This window comes from Populus nigra, chromosome 3 (assembly GCF_951802175.1).
Source record: "Populus nigra chromosome 3, ddPopNigr1.1, whole genome shotgun sequence".
In the NCBI taxonomy this organism is placed as follows: domain Eukaryota; kingdom Viridiplantae; phylum Streptophyta; class Magnoliopsida; order Malpighiales; family Salicaceae; genus Populus; species Populus nigra.
In genome coordinates, this window is record NC_084854.1 from 22,846,869 (window position 1) to 22,857,599 (window position 10,731).

Here is a 10,731-nt window from a genome sequence, read left to right on the forward strand (position 1 = left end):
ATATAAAAAATATTTTTAAAAACAATCACAATTATATTTCAAAACAGTAATAATAATAAAAAAAAAGCCAAGGGGTCAGGGGCATGAAAAAACACTGGCGCCTCACCTATCTATACGTGTAAGGTTGCATGAAAATGTCAATAGGAAACTCCTTAGGGCTTTCTTGTCATTACAAGTCCTAAGAATACGAAGAAACTTGGACTATGAAATGCCTTAAGCGGTTTCCTTGTTCTCTCCAAACAAGCCAAATTAAGTGGTTTTTCTTCAGGTCTTCTCTGGTTTTTAATTCTCTCTCTCTGTGTCTGAACAGAGACAAAAAAATGAACAGGGTATTTTAAGACCATTTTATAAGATTTTTTTTTTCACACGAAGTCGGTCCTTTTGTTTTGTAGATAAAGAAAGCTGAAAATAAGGTCTGTCTTGTTTCCTTGCAATCAACTCCATTTTTTCTCCCCTCATTCATTCAATCTTATTAGTATACCTCTATCCCTTTCCTCTTTTTTCTTTCTTTTCAGTTTCATCTTTACCAAAACTCTCTTTGTTTGTTTGTATGTATGTATGTGTGAGAACTAAAAAGATATGGTGATGATCTTTAAAGGAGGAAAAAGAAGGTAGTTTTATGCCATTTATGGGGTTTTCAAGAGCTCTTGGAGGAGGAATAGTGGAAGAACAACAACAGTTAGAAAGCAAGCTTTTTGAGGGTTCTTTCATGGCTACTACTGCTACTAACAATAAAGTCATCAATCACTCAACTCATCTATTTGAACAGCAGCAGCAACTACAAAATCATCATCAACAACAGCAAAACCAGCAGCAGCAGCAGCAACAACAACATGATCCTCGTCATTTACAAGAGCAACATCATCATCAAATTCCTTATGGAATCATGCAGTCATCATCATCATCCTCAATCCCTGGGAACTTCATGTAATTTTTACAGTACTAAAGAAAGTATCAAGAACCCATTTTAGAGTCTATTGTTATTATCTTTTTTAGAAGTCTAACTATTAATAATTAAGAAGGTTTGACCCTGCAGATTAATCATTTGCTTCTCTGTGGTTTTCTTTTGTTTTTACATGTGTACTTTTGGTGTCAGGAGCAAAGACGCTGGAGCTTATGACTTGGGAGAATTGGATCAAGCCCTTTTTCTCTATCTTGATGGACAAGACCCCTCCACTGTTAATCAAGACCAAAGACGTGAGCCTTCCCCCCCCCCCCCCCTCCCTCTCTCTTTCTCTCTCTCATTTTTTTACAGTATTCTTTCTCCTTTCCACTTTTCTGTTTCTGCTGGGAAGATTCTCTTTGGAAAGGGCTGTTTGAGGGTCACAGGGAAAACATGTTCAGCAGCAGATTGCAAATCTGCTTCTCTGCCAATAGTACTTTCTTTGACCAGATCCTGTGCCTTGCAGCTGCAAGAAAGATATTTTTTTTTCAAATTTCAAGAAAAAATGTTTTCTCTCATTATTTTCCCATCCCTTTTTGAATTTATTTTTGTTGCTTGTTGTTTTTAGACCATGACATATAACAACCCTACGCAAATATCATGATCAATTCCTCACTCATTTCTCCATGTAATGGAAAGGATATGGATAGGGTATGGGTTATTTCAGCCTTTCTCTCTCTTTGATTCCTTCCTTTTCTGTTTTGATACCGTAGAGCTACAATTGCATGACGATCCCTATACTTCACACTCATGTCTCATACCTCTCTTGCTTTGTATCCCTTCCCTCTCTCTCGGGTCCTTTAATTACTCTCTCTCTCTCTCTCTCAAATTTATAGCTATAAAGAGAAGTAATGCTCAAGAGAATTTATGTTGATTTGGGTGTGTGTGCAGAGAGTGGTGCAGGAATGAGACCTCCAACTTTGAATATTTTCCCATCTCAGCCTATGCACGTAGAGCCATCAAAGGTATAACAAAATCAAAACCGTTAATAACTTAATTAATTTAGTGGTATATATACTTATTTTCTTGCTGGTTAAGTTAAACCTTATTATATATTATAGTACTGAATTTTTTTATAATGGGTTTGTTATGGATTTGGTAGGCTAATACTACTAGTGCTACTGGATTAGTTTCTTCAGAAACTGGTGGTTCAAAGAGATCATCAGAACCGTCCATGGAATTGGCCAATACAAGAAACGTTTCTGCACCTGGCCGTGAACCAGCTAAAGCCATCAAGGTAGATTAGGACTACTACTTGTACTTATAAAATAGAGCATTTATAATATTTAAATAATTAAAAAAATTAGAGTCTACATATATAACTGAGATTCTGTGATTCGAATTTGTATTTAAAAAGTTTGATTTTTTTGTTCTTTATGGCAGCGCGAAGGGAAACGTAAAGGTCCAACAACATCAAGCTCGGAGCAGGAAGGACCCAAGACACCAGATCCTAAGGTGACTTCTTTTGGTTCACTTTTTATGGCATATATTTTCGCATTTTTTGAACTTTCGTGTAAGGTAAGAGCTTTGAATGTTTGTCACGATCGATTTTTATGCAGACATTGAGGAGACTTGCTCAGAATAGAGAGGCAGCAAGGAAAAGCAGGCTAAGAAAAAAAGTCCGTCCTTTGAAAATTATTGTCTTTGATTTGATTTGATTGCCAATTATTATTGTTCCCAAACCATTACGTTCAACTCATAAAATCGTGAGGCTTGTTTCCTTTTCTTGGTTCATTATTACAGGCTTATGTTCAGCAGCTAGAGTCAAGTAGGATTAAGCTTACCCAATTGGAACAAGAACTACAAAGAGCCCGAGCTCAAGTGAGTTAAAAGCTTAACCTGCTTTAATTTATTGTTTTTTTATAGTGTTATCTTAGCATGTATCAAGGTTTTTTCTACTGTTCCTGCTAGGGCATATTCTTATGTGGAGGTGGAGAACAAGGCCTTCCTGTTGGTATTGCCAATATTAACTCAGGTATTTATTTATATATATATTTTACTCATTTTATTTTTTAGGGCATCAAAGTAATGACCTCTTTTCCCTCTTATGATTTCTAGATGCTGCGTTTTTTGATATGGAGTATGCAAGATGGCTTGAGGAGCACCATCGCCTGATGTGCGAGCTTCGAGCAGCAGTACAAGAGCATATACCCGAAAATGAGCTCAGGCTCTTTGTTGACAACTGTTTGGCACATTATGATGAGATGATGAATCTCAAAATCATGGTTGCCAAGACCGATGTCTTCCATCTAGTTTCCGGCATGTGGAAGACTCCGGCCGAGCGGTGCTTCATGTGGATGGGAGGTTTCCGCCCATCTGAGCTCATCAAGGTACCGAACAACCCACCCTTTTCAACTAAAAGTATTTGGTTAATTTTCTTTCTTTTTTCTGGGTTCTTATTCAAGAACTTAGACATTGCAAAAGCATATATATAACATCACATGTGACAAGAAATTAACAAAAAAGATTGCCAAAAAAAAAAGGTAGGTCGAGAACTAACAATATTTAATCTAATTTATAACTTTTAGAGTACTTTGGTTTTCAGGAAATATCTGCTTTACACACACACACACACGTGTGTGTGTGTGCTCATAAATAAGAACGGTGAAATGATGTGTGAGGATATTATTAGATTTTGCACGAGGTATATTGGACGTTATAATTAATGCATGGTGCACAACTTTTGCCGGTGGGAGTAGCAAAGAGGATAGCCTAAAACACAAAGAAATTATGAGTATCAATGAATGACGAAACAGATCGTGAAGGTTTCTACTAATGGGCAGAGTTAGGTGTCAATCTAATAAAACCCATGTTTGTTACTACAACTTGTGGTTTCATTCACACAAAAGAGAATGAGAAACAATTGCACGGCTATCCACTCCCTGTCTTTATCTTTGTTTTTCGTTAATTTGCAGATACAATCATAGGTCTTGTTTTCATGTTCATCTTTTCCTTTGGTCTCTAGTGAATTAATTAGCAAAGCCCTCAAAACGGTAACATGTCGTTAATCAGTAGTTAACCCCATTCTTGTTTAGATTCTTTTTTTCTTGTCTATATTGCTAATTGTGTGCTAATGATGCAGATAATAGTAGGTCAAATCGAGCCATTAACGGAGCAACAAATCTTGGGAATATGTGGTTTGCAACAATCAACACAAGAAAATGAAGATGCTCTCTCTCAAGGGCTTGAAGCTCTCAATCAATCTCTTTCAGATACCATAGCTTCTGAATCATTGTGCTATCCTCCTAATATGGCCAACTATATGGGCCAAATGGCTGTAGCAATGAACAAGCTCTCCACTCTTGAAGGATTTGTTAGACAGGTACGTACGTATGATAATGATCATCTCTAGCTCTCTTTAAGCTGCTTATATATATATATATATATATATATATATATATATATATAGTGGTGTCAAGTTTATAATGCAGCTTTTGTTCGGTGAGTAACGTTAAATTTGCTGGCGGGCCCCTATATAGTGTGGTCCGGTAAAGGAATCCGGTCCTGTTTGGGTTGGGAAACCTACCCCAAACCATGAAACTGCTCCATGTCTCACCCTCGTGAGGTTGGGTGGTGGTTGCACACACACACATATATATTCATGGCTTCTATGCGTGTATGTTATGCCATGATTTTATGTCGATTATCTGAACGTACATCAATCTTTTGAATGAAAGCAACAGACAATACAGGAGGATTCTTAGTACATTGGTAGGCACAAATCAACGTATTAAAGATTTGTTTGTTTGTCCGGCCAGCCACGCTACAAACACACACACACATAAAAGCCTATGCTTGAGCTACCACACATGATCATATGGTGGTAAATTGATCATCACCAGCATCAAAGGTCTCACATGTGGCAAGAACTGGTGGTCCCACGGAGATAAATATCGACATGTTATAAGTGATCTGATAAGCCCATGTTTGTATGATGTCATGGTCGTAACTGTTTGACCTGAAGGCAACCTAAGTCCATTCTTCATAACTCTCTTTTTGACTGCTCAAACAAAACCCAGCCTGATTAGCTGATCATAATAACTTCACTCGGTGGGTGTACCTTGAGTTGACTCGTTAAATCTTCAATGAAATTACCATTCCACTTGAGCTGCTCATCAGCATGAACTCCATTCTAGACCCTACACCCTCGTTTTCACTTAGCAAACGAGGTCTCTCAGCTTTTCTTTGAAGATTTAGGGTTAGGTGGCCCCAAGTTTGAATGCTAGGCCAGTTCTTTGAAAAATATCACCTTAGGGAAGAATATTAACAAAAGATTGATTAGAATTAAATATCAATCACGTTTCAATTGGGATTCTAATTCAAGTTATATTCCAGTCAAGACGTAGAAATTCATAATAATCATCACAGGCGTTCACAATATATATATGAGCAATAAATAGTTTGACCACTTCTTAATTAATTGCTATCAATTGACTTAATTAATTATATATAATAGTTTGAATTTCCTGTTCTGGCCTAAATACATTATAATCAGATCAGAGGAGGGCACTAGTTAGCATACAAAGATTATTTGTTTGAGATTGATGCCTTTGTAATTAATTTCTAGGTTAAACTTTCTATTGTGACTGCATTTTTTTTTAAATTTAATTATCAAGCTTCTAGACATGTGTGACAGTAAGAATATTTACCAAGACTAACACACGTTACACAGGCTACATTTTCCGTTCTCAAATTTTCCTCTTATAACTCGATCGTTTGACAATCAAGACCCCAACTATCACAAAGTCAGGAGTGGATATAATTATATAGTATAGTTAAGAACCTAAGAAGATAATTTAATTTTTAATGTTGTTTTTATGGTCAAGCCTAATCACACCATATTCTAAATGACGACATGCATGGATTTTTATTTATTTTTTCTATTTGGAATTTCTTTGATGCGAACTATTCTTTTGATATAAATTAACTTGTGTTTTTTTTACATACAGGCAGATAATTTGAGGCACCAAACAATTCACCGGCTGCATCAATTACTCACAACCCGTCAAGCCGCAAGGAGTTTGCTTGCTATTGCCGAGTACTTCCATCGTCTTCGAGCTCTCAGCTCCCTCTGGTTGGCTCGTCCCCGGCGAGAATAATGAATGATAGAAACCCTAGATCCTTAGCACCACTTTTATATCTCTTAGTATCACTCCCCCTTTATTATCAAATATGTCTTCTATATTTCCTTTCCTTGTCTTCTACAGAGAGATGTATAGATAGACCAAATAGTGGATTAAAAAAATTGAAGTGGTAGAACTCTCGATTTCTCAGTTGATCAATATTTCTTCTTCGAGAGATTATTTGAAGTAATGATTTGGCAGCCATCTTTGACCATGAATGCATAGATGGTCAGGAAGGAGAATTGATGAAGATGGAAAAGAAGATAATTAGTGCTAACTAGAAAGGGGTTTGAATTAGAAGATGATCAAGGACATTAGGGCCTTTTTATTTATATTTGTGTTAGAAAAGACAAAAGTATTTGGTTCCAGAGAGAAAGAAAAGTGCTGAAAGTTGAAACTTGAAAGTCCATTCGGCCTAGGTAGGTGTTGATGCATGCTTGCGTTTTATCCCGTGGCCTGAGATCATGACTTTGAAGCTGACAAGCCAACTTTTACATTGTACGAGATGGAATTCCCTATACGAGTTTATAAAATAAATATATTTGATAGTAATAGAAATTAAAAATACAATGAAGTCATTATTTTATAATAAAAAAAAATTATGTTGCTAATAGAAATTTAGAGACTGAATAAAATAATTTATAGTAATTTATAGTGTTTTGTAAGGAAATATACAGTGCTTTCACCACATTATTCAACTTTTCTGTTAATAAAAAATAAAAAAAATTACAAAGTTAAATTCTCTACTAACTTAATATTAAAAAAAAAACCAACAAAGATAATTTTAGAAGGAAAAAACCCTATGAGAAAAAACATTGTAGCAATTGACAATGTTTTGGGAGGAAAACTACGGTGCTTTCCCCAATAAAATAAAATAAAAAACCATTTAGAAAAATACTGTAGCAATCCACAGTATTTTGTGAAAAAAACTACAATACTTTCCCAATATAATTTAGCTTTATTGTAATTATAATTCTTAACCAACTCAATATATAAAAGAAATCTACAAAGATAATTTTAAAAAAATTAATAAAAAAATCATATGAGAAAACATTACAACAATTCATAGTGTTTTAAAGAAAAAAAATTACAAAGTTAAATTCTTAATGAGCTCAATATTAAAAAAATCAAATCGATAGAGATAATTTTTTAAAAAATAACAAATAAGCACAAAAAAAAGAGAAAAAAAATCATGTTGGAAACATTGTAGCAATTCACGGTGTTTTGTGATGAAAACTACAATGCTTCCTTACATGATTTAGTCTTATTTGTAATGACTTGTAATTGTAATTCTCAACCAGCTCAATATTAAAAAATAAAATTGACAAAGATAATTTTAAAAAAATCATAAGAAAAAAAAACCATGTAGAGAGACACTGTAACAATCCACAATGTTTTGTGAGAAAAACTACAATGCTTTCTTCACATGATCAAACTTTATTATAAAGTTCAATTCTAACTAACTCAATATTGAAAAAAATAAAACCGACAAAGATAATTTTGAAAAAAAATATTACAAAAAAAAAACACAAAAGAAACTAAAAAAAAATCATGTGAAAAAAAACTGTATCAATCCATAGTGTTTTGTGAGGAAAAACTTGTATTTACTTGTAATTGCAATTCTTAACCAACTTAATATTTTAAAAATAAAATTGACAAAGATAATTTTAAGGAAAAACATAACAAAACAGGAAAAAACCATGTGGGAAAAAACACTGTAGCAATCCACAATAATTTGCAAGGAAAGTTACAGTGTTTTCCTCATATATTGTAACTGTAATTTTTAACCAGCTCAATATTAAAAAATAAAATAAAATAAGATAATTTCAGAGAAAATTATAAAAAAAACCTTGCGGGGAAACACTGTAACAATCAACAATGTTTAAAGAAAACAAATTACAAAAAAAATTCTCAATCAGCTCAATATATATAAAAAAATAGAAAAACTATGTGGGAAAACACCGCAACAATCCACAGTATTTTAAAGAAAAAAATTTCAAAACAAAATTTTTAACCAGCTCAATATTTAAAAAATAAAATTAACAAAAATAATTTCAGAAAAAAAAAGAAAAGTTGGAAAAAAAAGGAATGTGTAAAAAATAAAATAAAATAAAAATAAAAATAAAAAAGAAATACACTATGGATTACTATTGTAAATCCATAGTGTATTTTGGTGTGGGGAAACAGTGATTTCCCCACACCCATTAGTTCTATGTATAATATGATGAGTGTAGTTGGAAGAATAATAGAGATTTTTTAAAAAATATATATATATTTTTTGTTTTGAAATGTATAAAAATGATAATATTTTTAAAATTTATTTTTTGATGTTAATACATTAAAATAATTTAAAAATATAAAAAATAATTTTAAACTAAAAAAATATATTTTTTTTCAAAAACACAATCCAACTATGACGCAAAACACCTTCTAAAAAGCTTCATTTGAAAGCTGTGGTACAGGATATCATGGAAAATTGGGTCCTGCTTGTGTTCACGGACCATGAAAGAAACAAAACAATGACCTTTTCTCCTCCAGGCCGAAGAAGAGATTTTTCCTTCTCTCTTTTATTTTTTTTAATTGAAACTATGGAAGTTTATAAAATGTTGAAAAGATAAAAAGAAATTTGACGGCATCTGAAATCGTTTTGTGTGCTGGATCTAGCCATCTTAGTGGGCTTCATCTAAGTTTAAAATGTCATGTAGCCCGGTTAACCTAAATGGGCCCGCTCTTGGGCCACTTTATTAGAATGAAAAATTAAGAAATATTTAGAGGGCCCTACCGGGTTCGAACCGGTGACCTCTTGATCTGCAGTCAAATGCTCTACCACTGAGCTAAGGACCCCATTTGAAGAAAAACTGTTCAGTAATGTACTAATAGTATTATATTAAAGTTCCCTCAACAATTGCATATTTGTTGGATAACAAGCGTCGATGCGACTTAGTTTTTGTTTTTGTTTGACATTGCTGTGCTTTTAAAACACAGCTGCTTTTGGATTACGAACAATATTTTAAAGCAGTTATCACTTAAAAAAAATAGTTTGCTTTTAAAGCAAAACAAAAACACTGTTAAGAACTACTTTCTTCATTATTTATTAAATGCATGCAAGTATACTTAGTGTTTTATATAATTCTATTTCATAATCTTTAGATATGTATATAACCTTATTCAACTTTTTTGAACATTATTTTTAGCGCACAACACATCACTCAAGCTTAATATAATCTTGAATTTGTTTTCAAAATCAAACCATATTTTTTAATTTACTGATTTTTAGGTTATTTTTGCACATGTTAGGTTAATTGAGTCACTCAGGAAAAATTTTACACAATTTAATTTTAATTTTGAATTAGATAAGGAGTTGAGTCAAAATATTTTAAGATTGATAAGCTTAATCAATTTTAATAATAATATCAAATAATTTCATGTAATATAAATATTTTTTATGATCAAAGTTTTTTTAATTTAATTCGTAACATATTTATATAAATCATTGAACATTTTTCACTTGAAGTTCTTAAATTTAAATATCAAGATACGTAAGGTAAGGTTTAGTAAAGGAAAAGAGCTATTTTCTTTGGAAAAGAGCTATTTTATTTGTATATCCTATTTTTTAACCACCCGGTTATTCGGGAAAAAAAATATTAGTACATGTTTTACAGCTTATAGCTTGGTGAAATAAGATATTTGCAAAAAATTGTGCAATAACTCAATAATTCCAATCTAAGAAATGCAATGGAAAAGTCCATATTTTTGCCCCTTTTAAAAATAATACCTTGAAATTAATTTATGAGATAATTACAAAAAAAACCTCACACAATTTTCTTTTCTTTTCATTTTGCTTTTATTCTTTTAAAAATTACAATTTATATATTGGAGTTTAGAAGTTCGTAACACTTTATATCCTTATTATGGAGCCCCAAGAAAAAATCAATAAAAAATATTAGATTATTTATAAAATTATCATTATATTTCAGTTAATAACTAAAAAATCTTTATATTAAACAATACAACTTTTTCATCAATTTGTTTTAAAGAAAAACTAGCCATTAAAACTCTTTCTATCCCATATTTTATTTCTCTTCATAAAAAAAATCTAGACATTAAAACCGCTAAAACACACCAATTTTTTTTCTTTCTTTTCACTTGATAATCCTTTTGATTTAAGCAATATTTTTGGTTTAAGCACTTAGATTTGCTAAGAAAATATAGTTGAAAATAATTGTAAGATGAAAAAATTACACAATCCAAGTCACCAGCCTCACAATCTTTATCTTTCCCTCTAATCTTTAATCTTTATCTTTCCCTCTAACCTTTATTGCTGACCATTTGAGTAGCCTCTTTATAAGATGATATTTGTTTATAATGCTGCTTGTTTGTTGATTGTATTTTTATTGAATTCTAGGTATTTTTTTTCTTTAATTCTGATTTGATTATATTTGAGATCTATTGTTTAAGCTGGTGCTTTTATTTTTTTCTCATGAATTTTTATTCGTTAGGAGAATTGCATCGAGTAAATGTTGACGGCATAAATTATTTTGATAAGAAATGTTTACTATTTAAAATTTATGTTATGCAAATGAGTTGATCTTTTATGACCTCACTCTCAATGTCATGGATAACAAATTGCATAGAGATGAACTTATCAAGATTGATAGAGATAGT

The 10,731-nt window shown here is 32.1% G+C and overlaps 1 protein-coding gene and 1 non-coding gene across 3 annotated transcripts; one reads left to right on the forward strand and one right to left on the reverse strand.

Annotated features, from left to right (window-relative positions):
- The first annotated feature begins 218 nt into the window (after window positions 1-218).
- LOC133689148 (bZIP transcription factor TGA10-like) lies at window positions 219-6,225 on the forward strand. Of its 2 annotated transcripts, XM_062108923.1 has the most exons (12): window positions 219-413; window positions 578-927; window positions 1,097-1,197; window positions 1,835-1,908; window positions 2,046-2,180; window positions 2,327-2,398; window positions 2,503-2,562; window positions 2,687-2,764; window positions 2,855-2,918; window positions 3,002-3,273; window positions 4,026-4,265; window positions 5,893-6,225. In XM_062108923.1, exons 2-12 carry the CDS (start codon window positions 620-622, stop codon window positions 6,040-6,042), a joined length of 1,554 nt encoding a protein of 517 aa, XP_061964907.1. In that variant the 5' UTR covers window positions 219-413; window positions 578-619; the 3' UTR covers window positions 6,043-6,225. The 2 variants fall into 2 exon arrangements, with proteins under 2 accessions (XP_061964907.1, XP_061964905.1); XM_062108921.1 differs by having other exon boundaries at window positions 219-927.
- A 2,613-nt stretch (window positions 6,226-8,838) lies between these two features.
- On the reverse strand, window positions 8,839-8,910 carry TRNAC-GCA (transfer RNA cysteine (anticodon GCA)). The gene has a single exon. It is a non-coding gene; the product is annotated as a tRNA-Cys (tRNA).
- Window positions 8,911-10,731: the final 1,821 nt, after the last annotated feature.

Excerpts from the sequence above, each read along its gene's own strand:
- LOC133689148 (XM_062108921.1), top strand. The coding sequence starts at position 620 with ATGCCATTTATGGGGTTTTCAAGAGCTCTTGGAGGAGGAATAGTGGAA. Across the intron at positions 2,399-2,502 it reads CCAAGACACCAGATCCTAAG|ACATTGAGGAGACTTGCTCA; the intron begins GTGACTTCTTTT and ends ATTTTTATGCAG. Across the intron at positions 3,274-4,025 it reads GCCCATCTGAGCTCATCAAG|ATAATAGTAGGTCAAATCGA; the intron begins GTACCGAACAAC and ends CTAATGATGCAG.